Here is a 20,612-nt window from a genome sequence, read left to right as displayed (position 1 = left end):
TCATCACATCCACTCGTCGGAAGTCCTGAAAATACTGTAACATAATAACATGAAATTATTTTTTAAAAAGGTGAATAAAGTAACACAATCTCTTAAAATATTAAAAATAGATGAAAATGTTTAATAAAATATTTAAACAAATAATAAAAATTACTTAAATTATATACATAACTTTTAACAAAATCATAAAGGAAATATTTTATTGATTATAAACTAATAAAAGTAAATTTGTTGACATATTCAAAATACCTTTTGAACTAAATTAATAAAATGAATTTAAAATATTAAATTAAAATGTCAACGACTAACAACTTGATATTTTAAAAGCATAAATTATTTTACGTAGTCAGAATGACAATTATTTCGAAAAATCTTAGCGGAAGTGTGTTGTTAGCTTTTTAGCTTGTGGTCCTTCAGGCTGTTGTTGTGGAGGGAAGCAGTTAGCTCCGTTTGCTCGTCCTGTGTTTGGAGGATAGTTCGCTGCTGGTTTTCGCTCATTCGGAGTTTCCATAATGGCGTATCAGCTGTACAGGAACACGACGCTGGGAAACAGCCTGCAGGAGAGTCTGGACGAGCTTATACAGGTAACACTGCCCGCGGACACGGAGCCAGTGCTGCCAGTTGGTGGCATTCAGCTCCCCGCTAGCCTGTTAGCCGGATGAGCTAACAGTAGCCTGCTAGCTGTACCATGTTTCAGACTCCAGAAAACAAGCAAAAAAATCAAGTTTTTACCAGAGAGGGGTTACAATTTTGCAGGTGTGAGCTGTAGGGGATGAATAAAAGCGGGGAGGTCAAAGTTCACAGACGTACAAGTTACTGTTCTGTAACAGTGATGAAGGTTCTGTTTACCTGGTTCAAGGGTGAGAAAGCCTTTTAATTAAACGAGTTGACGCTTCTTTTTCACGTCTGAACCTCACATCATGCTCTGACACTCGCCCTCTCAGGTGTGCCGCACTGTGGGAGAGTATAGTTTGTTCTTCAGGTGGTGAGAAATACGAGGAAACATCTGACTCTTTAACTACACGTAGACCAATCAGTGCTCCCTCCAGAGGCAGAGGAAAGTCCTGTGTGCTCAAAGACCAAACCACTTTAGTGCAAAGTGGCAGATGACCTGAGTACAGCACATCTGTTTAAATCACTTCAGAAAAAAATTGTCTTGAAAATGTAAATTGTGCTTCTGATTTTTCTGTAAAGTCTTGTTTCAAAAAAGTCTTAAACCTTTTAGAACTAACAAAGCGTTAAGACTTTAGTTCAAAAACAATTCGTGTTGGCAAAGATGCCAACACAAGTTTGAATGGCTGCACTTCACTGTTGTACCGAGTTCTACCAGATGGTGGCAGCACACCCACCGGTCTGCTGGGCTATAATTTTAGGAACTGGGTATAAAATTAGGAGAGTAACTACACAAACAAAAGTAATTCTCTGTTTTTGTTCCGTGTGCCATCAGCTGTTACAACATTCCTGTTTGTGAGTGTTGTCTTGTTGTTGCCCTCGAGTTCATCTCATTTCATTTGCACCTGTGCAGGTGAAATAGATTCAGTGGTTTCTTCTTCGAATGTTCACCTGACTTTGTGTTTTACTACAATGATCGCGTGTTCCCACCATTTCTTTGAGCTGTTTATTATTTAAAAATCTTAAATTTAAACTAATAAATGTGTGTGTGTGTGTTCAGACTCAGCAGATAACTCCTCAGCTCGCTCTTCAGGTCCTCCTCCAGTTCGATAAAGCCATCAACACAGCGCTCGCCAACCGAGTCCGCAACAGGGTCAATTTCAGGGTGAGTCCATCTGTATTTTCTCAAGCTCCGCCTCCTAAAAAAAAAATCATCCAACCCCGCCTCTGTCTCTGTCTCCACCTCTCAGGGATCTCTGAACACATACAGGTTCTGCGACAACGTGTGGACGTTCGTTCTGAATGACGTTGAGTTCAGAGAGGTCACCGAGCTCGTGAAGGTCGACAAGGTCAAGATTGTCGCCTGTGATGGAAAGAGCGAGTCGACCCACAACAAAACTGATAAATGGCAAGTACAACACACACACACACGTGCGCATGTCCATCAGAATCGGCCCTCCTTGTTTACTTTATTTGAGTGCAGCTCTTAAAAATCAATTGTACCAAAATCGTTTTTGTTCATTAAAACATTTTCTGCCGACACGACGCAGCAGCAGGGACGAGCTCCTCGTGCTCTGCGGCAGACGTTCTGCTGTGTTTCTGTGCTTCAGCTTTATTCTTTTTTTTAATGCTTGGACTCTGAGAGGAGCTTTGCATGATTGTTCAGAATAATCCTTTATCTCCGCGTGCGTGTTTTAACGTTCAAAAACACTTTGCTGTCTCTTCATTTACACACATGCAGAAGTGCAGCTACTTCCTACCTTGACCTTTCACAATAAAATCCACAGATAAATATGCTGTTTAATAAGTAAAAAAGGCTTTAAGATCTGATTTGTGAAAGTAGATGCTGATACCACAGCATAAAGATGCAGTCAACATAAAGTTGCTCCAGCAGATTCTCACATTTTCTTCTTCTGTGACGGTGTTATTCGTCGTTAATGTCGTCTTTTCTTCTCTTTAGATTTGGGCGGCCGGCTCTCTGGGAGTTCCTCTGTGGGACAAAGTCCCGGATGGACCTGGACTGTACATATAATTTATTACAGCGGTCACCTGTGTGGGTGTGTGCGGCAGTTTGCTTTGTTTTTTATTGTTTACGGAAGTTTTTGTTCAGTTTGTTGTGATTACTGAGTCATGAATAAAAACTTTATTTAAAACACAAAGAACCTCTGAGCATTCGAGCTCTTCTGTTCCATCAGGTATCATGACGGACAAAGGTTTTAAAAAAAGAGGTGGGGTGGGGGTTGATATTCTGAGCTTTAAATTCAAAAGAAAAACAAATCCCCCCCCTCAAATTTGTGAGAAAAAGCTCAAATTTACAAGAAAAAATTTCAGATTTGCGAGAATTTAAAAACCTTAAACCAAGAGACAAAAACTGAGATTCATAAAAAGCTTCGGATCTGTGAAAATAAGATTGTGAGAAACACAAAATTAAATGAGTCTTAAACAGCGATTTGTTCAGATTATAAAAGGACCGAAGACGTTTCCAGAGTTTTTATGCTTTATTTACTACAACATCAGGACTGACATCATGTAGAAAAGAAATCACGGTAAAAACGACACGATTTCGCTCCTCAGCTTCCTCGTTTGCTTCATAAACAAGCAGAATATCAACACATCTTTGTCTCGTATTCGCTGCGGTGAGACTGATTATTGACGTCATATTTGGACCCATAATACATCATCTGTATGTACATCTCAGAAAAGAGCAGATATAAAATATAGATATTATAACTCTGTGTAAACGGATCAATACTGCACAGAGACGGAAATGGCTTCAGCTTCCAAACATTACAAAAAAAAAAGACTTAATCCAGACGAGATGTTGAGAAACGGGACGTTAGCGGCCGCGTTTCAGCAGAACCTGCTCGAGAAAAATCTCGTTTTAAGTGTTTTCAGCCTCTCAGAAACTCGCCGACGTCTCAGCGATCAGAAGCTGCTGACGGTCAGTTCTGCTCTTTATACAACATATCAAAAAGAAACAAAAAAATAGGTGCCAGGTGTTAGCTCCAAGAGGAACTCTTTCATTATAGCTCTATTTGTATATATGCACGCAAATGTTACGTACTCTGTCACCAGTTTATTAGGAGCAGCAAGTTTAAAAAATGGAAGTAGCACTGAATTTTCTGCTTAAAATTTTTGTTAAAAAAGAAAAAACTGTAGAAACTGCCTGTAAATATTCTCTTCACCCTCTCACAGCGAGACGCTGAGCTTGAGATTTCAAACTAAAATCTGACTTCCAGGATCTCACGTGTGCTGCTTTTCTTTTAAATTTGGATTTTTAGCACCAAACCAGACTTGGACAGTCTGTAAATCTGACTCATTAAAAACGTAACCTTCAACCTTTGCTTCACTTCAGGCGTCCGTTTCTGTTATTTGGTCGACATCGCTGAGCAGGATACGTGTGAAGCAGCTCCGACGTGTTGAAACCTCTATGATGGCAGATTTGCTGCTGTGTTCCTAATAAACTGACCTCCGAGTGTAGTTACTTCAGATCAGTAGAGTCAAAGTGTTTACAGAGAGATAAGAGCAGCTGCTGTGAGCGGCAGAAACCGTGAAATGCTCCTTTAGTCGCAGAGCGCTCAGCTGGAAGTGACGCGGACGTGTAAAGCTGCTTCAGAGCTGCCAAATGTTCATCGCACAGGTTTGGGACCGTTTCTGGTTCCAGATGTAAAAACATTAAAAGAAACATCCACCACTAAAGTCCAGCCTCTGTTCTTCCTCCCAGTCTTCCTGCCTCTTCCCATCGCCTCAGTCGAGGAAGCGCTGGCAGGCTTTCTTCCAGCGGCAGGCTGTGCACCACTGGTCTCTGTGCTCGATGCCGTAAACCTTACGACACTTTTTGGCCTCGCCGCGAATCCTTCTGAAAAAACACGGAGACAAAAGGGTCAGCGAATGACTTCAAGATTAAAGCTTCACGCACATGAAAGGAAGCTGTAAGCTCGAGCCAACATAGGACAGCAGCTGGCCAATCAGACGCCACTGTGTCATCGAGTTTTCCTCCCGTGGCTTCGTTATCAGGGACGTGTGCACTGAGCTCAGCGATCAGCTGAATGGGAGGATCTCATAGACTACAGCCATCTCATATATACAGTCTTTGTTCAACAAAAGAGAAGCACTGACCTGGAGGGGGCGCTCTGATGCTGCAGCCACTGCTCTCCCACACTGACCGAACGCACCCGGAATGACAGACTCTGAAGAAGAGAGAGGAAGAGGAGGTCAGATTGGAGCTTTTCATTGTTTCTCTGTTGCTTTCTGAAGCACGAACAAAAAAAACAGAAGCAGGGCGCCGTGACCCGTTCTCGGGGACGGAGCCTTGATTAAAGTGTTCATATTCCACGTTGGAAAGTCAAAGAGAAGCACGATAATTCAAAAAACAAACATAAAATGACCAAAGCAGAGACAAAGAATCGAAGACATGAGATAAAATCGCCACAGAAGGATGAAAAAGACAAGACGCCTCCACACGTTCATGTTATTGTGTGTCTGGCTCGTCGTCAGGAGGTGTTTTGTTTTTATTTTCAGGCCCAGCTGCCTGTTTTCAGTCGTGCAGTCGTGCATGAAGCAGCTGTTTACAGCCGTCACCGCTGAGCAGTGTCCTCTGCCGGCCTGCAGGTGGCAGCGCTGCTCTGCAGTGCACAGCTCATGGAGAATTAATCACAAATGATGTGAGGGGATTTTCCTGCCTGAATGAAACCATGAGGGAGGAGTACGCACCCTCCTTTCTCCAGAATGAAACCAGTTTGAACAGGCTGCGGTGGCAGGAAGCAAACAATCGGCTGCTGTGCACACTCACCGAGAAAACACCGAATTGGAGAAGTGAGGGCAGAGAGCCGGCTGTGGGGGGGATGCACCGTAATTAGCTTTAAAAACTTGGATAGAACCTAAAATTCTCAGGGAAAGTCCTCCGTGCTGCTTCCTCTGCAGATCGGGGACAGAAAAGTCTGTTTTTAATGAAGACAGAGCCTCACTGTGCACACACACACACACACACACACACACACACACACTGTTAGGACACAACCTTCACTCTTCTTTAAGGATAACTTTGGGTTAATTGTGGACTTTCCGCCGTAAAGACCCGGCCGAGGGCAGCAGCTTCGTCAGAGCTCTGTCACGCCGAGTTTTTGTGCCCAAAGCACAAGTGAGCCAAAATTTCACCTTACACCTCTGACACCCTGCTGCGGGACGCTTTTAGTTTTTATGTCGGTTCCACCTCAGACTGAGAGACGTTCGGTGTCCGGGTGCCGCCATGGTAGCAGCAGCAAACTTTTCCTGCTTTAATTGAAGCTTTTTTCTCTGATGGATCCTGAAATACCTACGAACGCTCCAGCAGGGAAGCAACAACTTCTGTGGTGCAGTAATGATGAGTCTGACTCATTCTGTCGGATTAAAGGGATGAAACAGAAGTTTGCTTCACGATCCTTTTTCTGAATTGGGGGGGGGGGACAGGTGAGCTGGTCTCATCGTGGACCCAACCAATTACACTGTGGGTCTCACTGAAGGATACATCTCGTGCCAGACGTCATGGTAACCGGATACTGTTTTTTTTAGCCCATTCGACGCAGCTGTAGTGTCTAACTGTCCACGCTGCTCCTCGGTAGCTTCGAGGACACAAAGTGTGAGCTCAGCACACCTTCACAATAAAACCTGATTATTAAAAAACTGAAGTCTGAATTTTGGGGAAACTTTCTGATCGAACTGTTTTTTGTTTTTCGACCTTTAAGCTCACACCTCCCCCAGCAGCAGCTGCATCCTGCTTCAACTACAGCGACACAGACACCTACTGCAGAGCCGTGTGATTAAAAACAGCCAAAGTTCTATTATTAACTCAGCTTATCAACAACTGCTCTGACTTTACATCCAGGTATCCGCGTCGTGTTGGGGGCGATATCAGCTGAGCCTGCAGACGGGCAGCACCCACGCCTGCTGAGCTCCGCTGTTTATCCTCTGTGGGCGTGCTGAGCCCGCAGCAGAGACTATTTAGATACTTCTGTGTTTATGTTTTCACAGATAACAAAGGTTCAGATCCCTGATCACAAGTTAGCGTGCTCCTCGCGGCATCATAAGCCCAGATAAATGTACCCGTGATGGCGTAAAAACGTGGAAACCACATCAAATCAAACATGGAGATCCCAGATGTGCGGGAGCGACCCGTTAATAACGAGTTCTCTCAGGTTCCTATAAATACAGATCTTAGTTGCTCTGAAGATTTACCTGTTTGTGGCAGGTGGTGGGCGGGGCTGTCCAACGGCAGGATGGTGTGGCTGCTGCCGCTGACACCACGTGTTGACTCGGAGGAGGAGCCTAAAAACAAAAAAATACGAGTTAGCTATAACAATAAAAGTAATCATTAATATTTTACAGCCGAAAAAACATCAACACACCTGGTAGGAGTGCTCTGATTGGACCTGCCAGAAGCTGCCAGAAGACGAGGGGGCGGAGCAACTCAGGGCGGCACAGGAGGGAGAGGAGGGAGACGGTGGAGACGGTGTTGGTGGGCTGGAAGGCGAGGACGGGGAGGAAGCCGGTGAGGCGGGGGAGGAGCCGCTGTGTCCAGAATGGGGAGGAGACCGTTGCTGCGGATGCTCCCATTGGTTGATCTCAGTGTAGTAAAAATCCTCCTCACTGCGGGAACAGCGCTCATGTTCGCCACCACGGCTGTAAGAGGTCAGAGGTCAGAGGTTATTATTAAACAAATTCCTTCCTTACTGTCAGAAAAACTTTCTGAAGAACAATTTTATATAAATACAGTTTTTAAAAATATATGGAAGCCCATTGATGTCAGAAATTTCATTAAAATGCTGAAATTTCAGGATTTAAAAAATAAATGTAAATATGAACACATTGCATATCTGTGTGGGAGCAGCTGCGGTCAGACTTGATATAAAAATGTAAAGATATAAATCTGAAGTTTTCAAATGTTTCTGGCAGTAACGAGCTTCCATATTTAGCTCGTCCCGAGGCTGAGCAACGCCAGAGAATGGAGCCGCCGTCCGGTGAGGCTTACCACAGGTGTGTCGTCCTGATATGGCGTTTAATTCCCACCACAGACGTCAGCACTTTACCGCAGCTCGGCCACAGACACCTGTACGCCACCTTCACCGAGTTCTGCAGGAGGAAACGCATCATCACCATGGGCAGCTTTCGTGGTCTTCGACACTTCGACAATCAATAAATCGTTTTTCCGTGACTGCTGTAAACCGCCACTTACCCTGCGTTTCCGTGGTGCTGGCTCATCAAACAGCACCTGGTCCAGCTCCATGTCAACACCCTCATCAGGAGGCGTGGCCGGGCTGGCATCGGACTCTTTGATTGGCGGGGAAGGAGCCGGGCTTCGGTGAGCGTGGCCGACGCTCCAGTAGCCGCTGTCGGAGAGCTCGCCGCCGCCACATTCCATCGAAGCTGCTGAAACAGCAAAAACAACAAAAACCATCAGAGGGAGAAACACCTCCAGCCTCGCTTCGTGGAGGAAAAACGTGTTGCTTGTTTGTTTGTTTGATGTTGTGTACCTGCGAGGTCAGGCTGGGCGGGGCTGTGCAGCAGCGGGCTGCAGGACAAACTGCTGAGAACCATCGCTGCCATCAGCTCGTTCATGTCCACCTCATGAGGACTCCTCTGACTGCAGGACGACAGGAAGCGGCGTTTAAACACGTTTACAGGTAAACACAGAGTAAATGATAAATAAACACCAGAGGCGGGACGCGTCTGACCTTTTCGGGACATCGATGCTGGAGGACACGGATCTGCTGCAGGATGAAGGCGAGCTGTCGACTGAAGATTCACCTGCTCCTCCACACTGGAAATACATCTGAGATCAGACAGACACGGCTCACTGTGATTGGCTCAGAAAGCTGCCAGTCAACACAAACCTCCACGAACAGAAATACTCTTAATTTGGACAGACGCTGCGTTTTCCCCACATTATTGCTCAGCTCAACATCCAGGACCAGCACTCACCTTTAATCCAAGATGGCCGTCTGCTCTGCTTGTCGCTTGCTGTCCCGCTGCCACCATCGTCACCACAGTCTCACCAGTCTCCAGGTTGACCCCCGGACAGGTAGAGGTCACAAGTGCCCCAAGAGGAGAACGCTTCCCCAGACGAGCCTTTGGTATCATGTCTGCAAGAAACAAAGGAGTCTCTGTAAGCACAGCCAGGAAGCTGCAGGTGAAGGAAACCACCATGTGGCTGGAAGAAAAACACCTGCAGGGCTGTGGCTGGAGGTACTGGTTCTGTCCAGGAGAGGAACCGCTGCAGAACCAGGACCTCCACCAGCAGCTCGTCAGCAGGACATCACTGTCTGCTTCGGTCACAGATATTAGCAGAGGAGAAATTTATAAACGGTGTTTAATGATTCAGATAAGAAAACCTGAAGGGACCGTGCATGCCCCGCCCACGCCGTGTTGGATTAGGACCAACGCCACACCTCCGCCTTTGTGTAAACACTGCATCTGTGCACAAACTCACGGCTAAGATTTATCTGCTGACCCTCTGAGAGGCCCATCCCACAGGTTGGGCACCAGTGGACTACCTATCTAACTGTGAGTCTGCAGATATCCACTCCGAGTACACAAACACGTTGTGTACTTTTATCGTTGTTGTTTTTTAGTTTACTGGAGGATCTGAATCGTTCTGCTGGGAAAACGTTGGCTGTGGATTAAAATCTGAGTGAGTCACAGGCTGCAGAGTCATTTACAGTCAGGCTGTGTGTGTGTGTGTGTGTGTGTGTGTGTGTGTGTGTGTGTGTGTGTGTGTGTGTGTGTCATTACCAGCTCACTATCACTGTCACTAACAGCGTAGAGGATTAACATGAAGAGAGCAAATGGGTGTAACTGTCCATCAGCCTCTTTTTATCAGTTTACATCTGTTAACATGTGTGACCAAAAGTATGTGGACATGTTCCTCTGTGTATTTCTTTCCTCGGGTGGGGTGGGGTGGAGGTGGGGGGTGATTATCATCTTGAATGAGCAGAGAAAAACAGCTGGTAGAAAGCTGGAAGGCCATGGCTGATGATCATTACAAGCTGCAGCATAAACAATTTCTCCATTTCCCGTCATTCAGAGCGAGCAGTCAGGGAAGCGCTGTCAGGGGTGGCGTCCACATACTTTAGCTTCACTTCAGGCTTTCAGATGTTGGAGTTTAAGGCAATCCTGAACTCTTCCCTGCACACTTTTCTGATGCTGACTTCTTTAAATGGTGTCCTATTTGGTGATGTCAGTGACCAAAGCACCAGAGTGTCCCTTAAAGTTCAAACACACACACACACACATCTACACAGTATTATAGTATTAAAGACGCTTTTTGTAAAAACTCTCCAATGAAAACTTTCCCCAGAACGCTGCAGCTCTTTGCAACAATGTTTCAGTGCAGCGGTCAAACACGGAGATCAAGCGTGGTGGAAATACGAATCACACACACATATTGCGCTAACACGCGGTTAAATATTGTTGGCGTGTTCTTGTCTTACACACCTTGTGGCTCACAGTGGTATTACACGAGAGCGCAGTCCGCCCGTGTTTTAGCTTCAGGCGACCTCTCTGCAGCACAAACACACGTTTCACTGACTTTAGAAGGTTTGAAAGTGGTTTCGGCTGCACGGCTGTTTCACATGAAGTACCTTTAATGACTTGGGACAGGACGTCAGCTGTTTCCAAACAATGTCTCCAGCAGAGGTCAGGAGCGTCACTAACACCCAGCTGGAGGTTATCTACATGTGCAATCACAATAAAGGGCTATTCTATTTTATTGTGTGGATGCCCTCAAATTATTCTTCTTTAAAAAATTCTGCTCTTTCTGCTAATGCGTGCTATGACTTTTGGTGCTCATAACTTCTATACTTTTTGAGATATTGAATTTTTTTTTGCAATATTTTTTGCCCATTTCTGCCATATTATCAGTGGCCTCACTGATTTTCCTTGCCGGGTTGACCTGTGTTTTAGCTCAGTGAGATGAGCATCCGTTCTCAGACTGGGAGGCCGGGGTTCAAATCCCGCTTATGGCAAAATTTCTTTCAGTTAACAGTAAAACTTTTTTAACTCTTTTCAACACAAATTTCAGCTTTTTCACCCATTTTCAGCAGAATTTTCAGTTTTTCCTGCTGTTTTCAGAAAAAAACTCTTTTCAGCCCAAATTCTGCTTATTCACCTCTTCTGCAAAATTTTCAGCCTTTTCACCTCTTATCAGCACAAATCTCAGCTGTTTTCAGAAAAAAACTCTTGAGCAGAAATTCTGGTTATTCATCTCTTTTCAGCGCAACTTTCTTCTTCTTCACCTGTTTTCAGCAGAAATTCTGCTGATTGACCTCTTTTCTGCAAAAATTTCAGCCTTTTCACCTCATATCAGCACAATTCTCAGCAGCTTCTGCTCATTTCAGCAAAATTGTCAGTCTCTCCACATGTTCTTTGTCAGAATGAGTTTGGCTCAGTGAGACAAGTGGCTGCCTTGAGACCAGGAGGGTCAGGTTCAAATCCTGCTCAGGGCAACATTTTTTTTTCACCACATTTCAGCAAACAATTTCTGCTTCTTCACCTGTTTTCTGCAAAATTTTCAGTTTCTTCACTGCCATACAACGTTTTGCAATTTTTTAACTTTTTCAGCTTTTTTCAGCAGACATCTTACGCGTTAAGGCATCCACACAGCATTTTCGCAGGAAATGCAATTTTTTCTAGTTCTAGTTTAAATCAGTAAATTTTTATCGGTCTCAGAAACACGCCACTCATGAATGTGGTATTTCGATTTCTGTCTTGCGTCTCCATAGAGTTACTGATCATATTAGAAGTTGTCTGCCTATATTCACCGAGTTTTACCGTGAGAGCGTGCTCTGTTTCTCCTCTGGCTGAACTGCAGCCAGTTTCTGTAAAATGGAATTAACAGGAAGTGCAAACAACTCCTAAAATCAGCCTCACGGAGCCCACTTTGGGAATCACTCCTGTAGGATCCTTGCTTTTCAACATAAAGCACTTCAGACTGTTAGTGCGCACACACCGACACACCCACGCACATATAACCAATCGGATTCCTTCGTCCCTCCACAATAAGAGCCCCGCATGAACAGGAAAATAGCAACTCTGCAGCTGATCATTAACTCCTGAAACACAAAGTGAGGCTCCTCCAACTCCTCACGCTGTGTTTGATCGGAAGGACGACGCAGAGGAGGAGGACACAAAAATATGAACCTTTTCACAAAAAACTAAAAAATCCTTCATTAAAAAAATGATTATCAAACAGAAGAAGTGAGAAAAAGAGAAGCAGTCAGCCCGACGCTGTAACTCCCAGCAGCCCCATCCTCACAGCATTACACACAGTCTACACACAACAAACAAACAAACAAATAAATAAATAAAAACACACGCGCACTGCGCATGCTTCAGCAGTAAAACTCTGAGAGCAGTAAAAGTGCTTTAAAGCGAGCAGCTGTCACCTACCTGCAGACTGAGAAAAGCACCAAAAACAAGACTCGGAGGATTCCTGAGTGTGTGTCTGCTGCCGTTCAATGAGAGCTCAGAGTGTGTGTGAGGGAGAGTGTGTGTGGCTGCAGTTCAACACCTTCAGTGCGGGACAAGAGACCTGCAAGACCCGGACTGGATCCGGCTGGACGGGAGCTCCTGAAACCCTCAGAGCTGCACGCAGGCAAAGCAGCTGCTGTAGGAACTTTCCACCCAAACCGAAGGAGGGGCGGATGGGGGGAGGAGGGCATCACTCAGCATCTTTCAGCTGACAGGGAGGTGGTGCAGGCAGGGTGGAGGCAGGGCTGATATTCAAACCGGCACATTTTCCCCTGCAGGTCCGGGGACCCTGACCCTGCTTTCTGTAAAAGCCACAAGTGAAGACTCAAAATAACAGAGGGGCAGCTGAGCGGGTCACACAGGGGTCAGCGCAGAGCCCCCACCCACCACCTCCACAGTGAGTTTAATTAGAGAGGCCGTGGACAGGACTTGGTTCAGGTTCGGTTTTTCTGTGAAGCTGGAAAGAAACTCTCACCTTCGAGGTCACGAAATCTTTTTATTCTATTTTATGTGGTTTCTACTGAGCAGAGCTCTTCTACTGGGTTATTTTCTGGATTTTATTCTATGCTACTCTGATTTTGTAACTTTTATGGAGCTTTTTTGTGTCATGTTATGTGGCAAACTTACTGATTTAGATTATCTTGGCTTGTCTGTCCTTCCACAGGCTCGACCTTTGACCTTTCTTGCTCTGTTCTCACTGACTGACCTACATCCTGTAAAAAGGTGGAGGAAGTTCTCTCCTTCGGTCTGTCTGTTGCTGGAGCTCATGCTGGATGAATCCTGTTCATGGTTTTTCTTGGCCTTCAAACACGACCTGCCAGCATTTAGTCAGGACAAAGCAGCTGACTTGATATGCTCTTTGTTGTTTTTGGCTAAACGTCTGCTGATCACAGCTGTGATGATGCGACTGGAATAGAGGTTTTTGCTCTCTAGAGCATTTTTTCCTCCTGGTTAAGTATAAGTGAAATACATAAACTCAGACATTGCTGTTATTGAAACGCAGTTTTCTATTGTCAGCGCGGTCATGTGATCGCTTCAGTTTGCTTACAGGGTTATTTAAAAAGTTCAGATTTGTTTTCAGAAGTGGAGCCAAACTTTGAACCTGAAACGCAGACGGAGCTTTTTACTCATATCATTTATGAAGCTGCTGTATGTTTGTGTTTGCTGCTGTAACGGGAATCTTCTGAGTTTTTTGGATAAAGAATCCGTCATCCTAAATTTGAGGTGAGAAGAATACCTGCTGCCTCCACCTTTATGTTATTTGTGTTTTTTTATGCAGTCAGTCACAAACTTTACCGTCGTGACTCGCAGATGTCGGAGGATTTCTTTTTCTTTCTTTGTGCCACTAAACGGTGAATCACCAGTTTGGACTAGAGTGGCCCCTCAGGACAAAACACATACCAGAGTGAAAGCACAAGCATGAAGGGAAACAGACGTGAGATGACACATTCCTCCAAATAAAGATGATTTTAAATAGAGGGAATAATAAGCTCAGTGTTGATGAGGCTCTGAGGTAGACGTACTCTGAGTCCTGCTGGGTGACAAACTTTGGCTTCAAAGTTGAAATTTGATCTTCAGTTTGACAATTCTTACAGTTAATACACTCACACTGTTATTATCACAGACACAGAGGTTCAGATACTGTTTGGTCTTTCTGAACATTTTTCTATGCTCTCACTGTGTCAGGAAACAACAAGGTGCTTTACAGAAAACCCCCCAAATCATACAATCCGCTGTGGGCAGCACACGGTGACAGTGAGAAGGAAGAACCCGCTTTGCACAGGAAGAGACCTCCAACAGAGCCAGAATCAGGGAGGGGGGGAGACAGGAGGTCTCAGTGTATGTCTATTGCAGCATGACTAAGGGAGGATTCAGGGTCACCTGGTCCAGCCCTAACTATATGCTTTAGCAAAAAGGAAAGTTTGAAGCCTGATCTTAAAAGTAGAGATAGTGTCTGTCTCCTGAATCCAAACTGGAAGCTGGTTCCACAGAAGAGGGGCCTGAAAACTGAAGGCTCTGCCTCCCATTCTACTTTTAAATACTCTAGGAACAACAAGTAGGCCTGCAGAGCGAGAGCGAAGTGCTCTAATAGGGTGATATGGTACTACAAGGTCATTAAGATGAGATGGGGCCTGATTATTTAAGACCTTGTATGTGAGGAGCAGGATTTTGAATTCTGGATTTAACAGGAAGCCAAAACAGGAGAAATCTGCTCTCTCTTTCTAGTCCCTGTCAGGACTCTTGCTGCAGCATTTTGGATCAGCTGAAGGCTTTTCAGGGAGTTTTTAGGACTTCCTGATAATAATGAGTTACAGTCGTCCAGCCTGGAAGTAATAAATGCATGAACGAGTGTTTCACTCTCAGACAGGTGGATTCTAATTTTAGAGATATCGATGAGATGAAAGAAATCACAGCTATGTTCCTGCTGAAGGATAACAATCCCCAGTGAGAGTCACGTACACCAGAGAAGCACGAGCCTCCAAAACCCGCTTTCCTTGAGTTTATGACGTCATAGAACGTCATGTGACACAGTCCGGAGGATCGAAGACTAACAAACATGAACTCTGAACTCTGGTGCTCCCCGATCCGCGCCGGGTTTTCCCATCAGCACCCGCGGTGCCGCTCGAGCCCCGTAGTAAACAAGCTCACCACGTGGGGGAGGAGCTGAGCTCTGATTGGCGGAGGTCTGGAGCGCAGGCACACACCCCACCGAGGACTGTTGTTTATTGTGAGCAGGAGCGGACCGACCGTCTGTGGCAAAGCTGCAGGACACACACACCAGCACCGCGTACGCATCTGCTGCGCCTGCGCATTTCGCGCTAAGGCTCGATTACTGCGCAGGAACATCTGCGGAGTTTCAGCGGTGTGATCCTGCAGAGATAACAAAGAGACGGCTGTGGGCGGAGCGTGTGTGCAGGGGTACAGAGCTGCACGTAGCACACACACACACACGCACACACACACACGCTGCGCTGCTTGCGTGAGCTACGTGCAGGCCCCGCAGAGCCGCCGTTAAAGGAACATTCCGCCTCTTTTTGTGCTCCGTGTTAATGAGTCACGCCGACAGTTTGACCCACTTTCTCTGCGCTCGCAGCTCCCACTGTGTGACAGTTCACAGCAAAAATAACAGCCAGAAAAACATCAGCAGGACACAAGATGCGGAGAGATTTTAATCAGGAATGAATTATTTTCTCAGTCTGACTCAAAACTGTTTAAAGGCCTCCTGATATTTATTATCAGCTCTATGAAGAGCGTCGTGTGACTGTTTCAGATAGTTTTCAGCAGCTGCTCAGGAATTTATGGACAGATTTGCAGGAGAAGTGAAGGCGAGGTGGCCAAACATGAAGTCCTGGTGCCCACATCAGGATATTTTCAGCATCAAACTGATAATTCCCTGAATTTCTGGAATTTTTGCTCTTTGTTTTTATCATTTTAAGATGGAAATGCTGTTCTTTTTTATTTTTATTTGTTTTAGGAAAACAGAAATCAGATTCAGCAAATCCTAGAATATAAAGAATAGTAAAGCCAAAAGGCTCTCTGTGGTGCTTTTAAACACCGTTCTCTGTAATCTTACTCCTGCTGAGTCAGCACACACACACAGACGTGATTCACTCCTCTGTGTGTGTCTGCTTTCAGACTCTGAGGCCGTTTCAGGCTTTCTGCGGGAGGCGATCTGATGAACGTACCCGTGTCACCTGCTTTTTAAGATCAGGCGTGTTTCAAAGCTGTCTGTCACACGTGTCCTGAGACGGCTTCTCTGGGAATCATCTAATCACTGTGATTTACATGCATGCAGGAATCTGTGGCAGTGTGTCAGTGCTGCATGGAGCTGCGCTGCAAAGGAGAGGAGTGCAGCTCTGTGTGTTTCCACAACGCCCAGTTATGGCGTGTTTCTGGGTGCACATATATTACTTAGACAACTACTTAGTGAACTAAGACACTGAAAACAACCTATAAAGGCCTCAAAAGGATCACATTAATACATCTGTTTCTGCTGCTTCAGCATCAGTGCGATGACTACGTGACAGTAATAAGGAGACATTATCATCCAACCAATAAACAAGCAAGTGCTTCACCTTCAGCAGATCAAGTAAATAAGATGGCTACAAATGGAGGAAATTCAGTTTTACTCGGTTTAAGATCTACTTACGAGTTTCAGACCTGCGCAGAAAACACCAGGAGTGCAACATGCATCCATTTTCTCCACTGCTTATCCGCCCGTGCTGCAAAGAGCTGGCTTTCAGGGCGGACAGGGCAGGAGGAGGTGTCGCTGCGGCCTATCAAAGCTCACTGTGGCTGCGAGGCACAGAGCTGAGCGTTCAACCTCGCCTCCTTCAAAAGTGCTCGTAGAAGAAGAGGAGAAAACCTGAAGAGGCCAAAGCTACAGCAACGCTTGTAATGAAAGACTTCATTGCGTGACCAACACGTTTCAGCTCGAGGCTTCATCGAGGACAACAGAGTAGAAAATATCTAAAATAAGCAAACACACATAAATATGCACCAGTGAGGCATGTAGTTTAAAGCCTGGAAGTGTGGGGAGCCCTGCAGAGCACCTGGGTGTATACTGTAAACCTAGTGATTTTATCAGAGCAGCTTTGCCTGATTCACAGTTGAAAATAATCCTTCTTTGTCTGACACTGGACCAGTTCATCCTCAGTGACGCATAGACTGTATATCAACGATGTACAGATGCTGTCGTGCAGAGTCAAAGGATATTTTGGCTGTCGCCATCGTAGCGTTTTGGATCAGACGCCGTGAGCCAGATTTGATAGTTGTGAAGCATGGCGGTGGTAGCGTCATGGTTTGGGTCTGTTCTGCTATTTCAGACTCTCGCAATGGAAGAAGGAATTCAGCACTGTGTGAAGCAATCTCACAGCAGGATGTGAGGGCAGCAGTCCATGACCCGGAGCTTTGGGGAAGTTGGGTGATTCAACAAGTAAGAAAAAAAAGACAGAAAGGAAATCGGTGAAGAAATTCAGCCCTGAAACCAGCCGCGGAGCGATCTGAAGATGCAGTCCAGCCAAGGCAACAGAAATACTGAAATACTTCCCTCGTCATCATTAAATAAACAGGAAGTGTCTGAGTGATTCTGGTAAAGACTTTTTCCATCCTGAGACTAGTTTGTTTATTTGACAAAGTTCAGCTGTTCATGGGTTAGTCCCGTTCCCCTGCTTTCTTTTATCTGAAAGGCGTTAACCTGAACATGGCTCGATATTCAAAAATTTATAACCAATAGTTATCATCATCATTATCAGCACACGTGGCCTCCTCTTTATCCTGAGGAGCCACATTTCTGTGTATGCCTGGGGCATAGCAGAGCTTATTTTTAAGGTCTATTCATCATCAGGATGCAGGGTTGTTTAATCAGCTGATGATGACATCACTCTGGCGTGATAGACCCGAAGCAGTCAGATGACTCGGTGAATAACTCTCAGTCTGATTCTCTCATCAGTTTTAGACATTCAGACTCTAAACGTGTGGACGGAAAGGAAGAACTCCCTTTTAACAGGAAGAAACCCCCAACAGAACTATGTGAAGGGAGGGGCAGCGATCTGCTGTGACAGGCTGGAGAATAGGGCTGTGTTTTGATTATCGATATATCGATTAAAATCGATTCTGGCTTGGATAACGTGATATCGATTCATTAAAATCCTGAATCGATTTTTTAATATAAATTTATTTTGCCTGAAACGCCAGAATCTCAGGTTAAACCTCACAAAATTTCAACAACCACCAAACAGCTGAAACAGTAAATGAGAGCAGGAACACGGATTCTGCACAGAGACGTAAACACAAAGCTCGGACCCGCCGACGCATCAGGATCAGTGAGATGTGATTTTCTCACCCGACGGCACGGACACGGTCGGGGCTGAAAGCCGACAGCTCGCTGATTCTGATGTTTCGGCGGGTCCGCGCTTTGTGTTTATGCCCTTTTTGCACTGATTCTGAAGCTGCAGGTTTGATCTCTCTCCAAACAATATTGACTGAACCAGCAGCAAAAGAAGATCCAAACTACGCTTCACATAAACATCGTCATGAATTCACTCTGACTGTCGCTGTTTTGCTTCCACCAGGATAAAATCACACTTCATGCACAGCTCTCTCTCTCTCTCTCTGTACTTCAACAACAGTTTCCCATCTAAAAATCTGTTTTCTGCATTAATCGCTTGCTTGTTACGCACAAGTCTACCGTAGTTTACAGGCTGTCGGCCGCTGTTTGTTTCCTTTTACTTACTTCTGACAAGAAAGCCTCATTTCTGCCGTTCAATACTGAACAAATTTAAACTTTTTAAAATTATGCAAAATTGCGAAACGCTGTGTCTCTAATCAAACGTCTGTAACTTTGCTCTGCTTCACGTCAGCAGCATCAGCTAATGTTCATAAGTTGATTAATGGTTTTCTTTCGTTTTTGATCTACTGCAGAATATTTTTATAAAATCCAGGCCAGGAAAATCACCATCATGTTTTTCTGTGTTTTATCCGCAGCTACTTTGACACAAAGGCCTCTGCTGTGATGCTCACACCTTTGATAAAGTCTCACAAGTGTCAGCTTCCTTTTTATAGATATAAAAATATGGAAATGTACTGATGCATGATCTGAATTATAATATTTCTGACTGTCTGAGGCAAAATTTCCCCGATTCAAATCGATTCAGGACCTTGTGAGTCTGAATCGAATCGATTCTAGAAATCAGTGATGATTCTCAGCCCTACTGGAGAAAGTGAAGAGGGAGGAGAAGAAAACTGAAACTATGAGAGAGCGAGAGCAAAGATTGTGCTCTGCTGCGATGATACGATGGTTATTCAAGGCTTTGTATGTGAATAGAAAGATGTTAAAATGGCCGAGTTTATTTAATGCTGTCCGAGTCAGTGTGATTAGAAATCCTGTTTCTAAGGTTTATAAGTCAAATATAATAACATCAGTTTGTCTGAACTTAGAGGAAGAATATTACGTTCATCCAGCCTTTATGTTTAAAAACATTCACTGTATTGCAATAAGCTTTTAAGATAAGAGATAAGATAAGATAGAACTTTATTAATCCCTCGGGTGGGTTCCTCTGGGAAATTCGACTTCCAAAAAAAGCACAGCAACGACCGAAGTTACAGTTACAGAATTGTTATATACACACACACACACACACACACACACACACACACACACACACACACACACATATATAAATACAGAGACAATATAAATAAAATATACGAAGGGGATAAATAGAATAAATAGGAATAAAAAATAAAAATACAAGTGAATTGCACATTTCAAGTATTGAGTCTATTGCACTGTTGACTATTTACAAAAAGTATTGCACAAGGTATTGTACAGTGAGGTGAAGAGGCACTACAGCTTAGTTGTTCCCCCCTCCTTTGTCCTCCTGTTTCCCCTCCCTCTCCCCTCCAGAGAGGAGTTAAACAGTCTGATGGCGTGTGGGACAAAGGAGTTTTTAAGTCTGTTAGTTCTTGTCTTTGGGAGAAGCAACCTGTCACTGAACAGACTCTTCTGATTGTTTATGGCCGTGTGCAGAGGATGCCCAGCATTTTGGACATCTGCATTCAGATGTATAATAACTTGTAACTCCCACTATTAATCCATAGTTTAATATCCATAATTTAATGTCAGCCCACCCTTTGCAGCTATAACTGGAAGGCTTTCCCAGGGTTTAGGAGCGTTTATGGGAATCGTTGACCGTTCTTACAGGAGCACATTTGGGAGGTCACACTGATGTTGGACGAGAAGGCCTGACAATCTCCAATTAATCCCAAGGTGGGATGAAAAGGTGTTCTGTCAGTTTGAGGTCAAGACTCTGTTCAGGCCGGTCAAGTTCTTCTACACCAGGGGTGCCCAATCCCGGTCCTCGAGAGCTACCGTCCTACAGCTTTTAGATGCATCCTTGTTCCCACACACCCGAATCAAATGAATGGCTTGTTATCAGGCCTTTGCCAAACACGATGGCATGCTGAAGAGTAGGGATGCATCTAAAAGCTGCAAGATAGTAGCTCTCGAGGACTGGGATTGGGCAGCCCTGTTCTACACCAAACTGGCTCATTCACGTCTTTTTGAACCTACCTTGTGTGCAATTGTGTTGGAACAGGAAGGGGTCATCTCCAAACTGTTCCCACAAAGTTGGGAACATGAAACAGTCTTGGTATGCTGAATTATTAACAGGGTATTAATCCCATAAATGTTTTCTAGGTCGGACCGAGGGGGGGAACATTTGCTGTCGTGCGGTCCACGTATGTGACTGCTGAATGTTGGCTGGTTGATAGGTGGGCAGGAATAGAACAGGGAGCGATAGCAGAGTTCAGCAGGGAGAAGCGGGAAAAAACTGCAAAATAAAAAAATAAAGAGAGTGGCTGCAGTGACACTTTTCATTATTTTTAATGCCCGGTGTGTTAGAACTTCACTCTCCTTGGCAGCTGGCTTACGGACCAACAACAACATGAGCAAGAGGGGCCCACAGACTGGTTGCAGCACATACTTTGTACACCGC

The 20,612-nt window shown here is 44.8% G+C and overlaps 2 protein-coding genes across 6 annotated transcripts; one reads left to right on the top strand and one right to left on the bottom strand.

The window, feature by feature from the left end:
* The first annotated feature begins 380 nt into the window (after nucleotides 1-380).
* On the top strand, nucleotides 381-2,774 carry gtf2a2 (general transcription factor IIA, 2). The gene is made up of 4 exons (XM_082537923.1): nucleotides 381-584; nucleotides 1,673-1,777; nucleotides 1,863-2,020; nucleotides 2,573-2,774. Coding segments are annotated over exons 1-4 (336 nt in total). The 5' UTR covers nucleotides 381-512; the 3' UTR covers nucleotides 2,574-2,774.
* Nucleotides 2,775-3,091: 317 nt separating this feature from the next.
* znf395a (zinc finger protein 395a) lies at nucleotides 3,092-16,364 on the bottom strand. 5 transcript variants are annotated; one of them, XM_082557797.1, is made up of 10 exons: nucleotides 16,265-16,364; nucleotides 8,569-8,729; nucleotides 8,322-8,407; nucleotides 8,121-8,230; nucleotides 7,823-8,016; nucleotides 7,619-7,719; nucleotides 6,996-7,269; nucleotides 6,826-6,915; nucleotides 4,732-4,802; nucleotides 3,092-4,471 (listed from the first exon to the last, which is right to left on the bottom strand). In XM_082557797.1, the coding sequence occupies exons 1-10, from the start codon at nucleotides 16,302-16,304 to the stop codon at nucleotides 4,360-4,362; spliced, it is 1,239 nt and encodes a 412-aa protein (XP_082413923.1). In that variant the 5' UTR covers nucleotides 16,305-16,364; the 3' UTR covers nucleotides 3,092-4,359. The 5 variants fall into 5 exon arrangements, with proteins under 5 accessions (XP_082413923.1, XP_082413921.1, XP_082413922.1 ...); XM_082557795.1 differs by having other exon boundaries at nucleotides 3,092-4,468; nucleotides 8,322-8,419; nucleotides 16,265-16,363; XM_082557796.1 differs by having other exon boundaries at nucleotides 7,823-8,013; nucleotides 8,322-8,419; nucleotides 16,265-16,363.
* Nucleotides 16,365-20,612: the final 4,248 nt, after the last annotated feature.

This window comes from Aulonocara stuartgranti, assembly GCF_965226115.1.
Source record: "Aulonocara stuartgranti genome assembly, chromosome: 1".
Taxonomy (NCBI): Eukaryota; Metazoa; Chordata; class Actinopteri; order Cichliformes; family Cichlidae; genus Aulonocara; species Aulonocara stuartgranti.
Note: the sequence above shows the minus strand (reverse complement) of the source record. Positions and strands in the feature narration are given on the sequence as shown.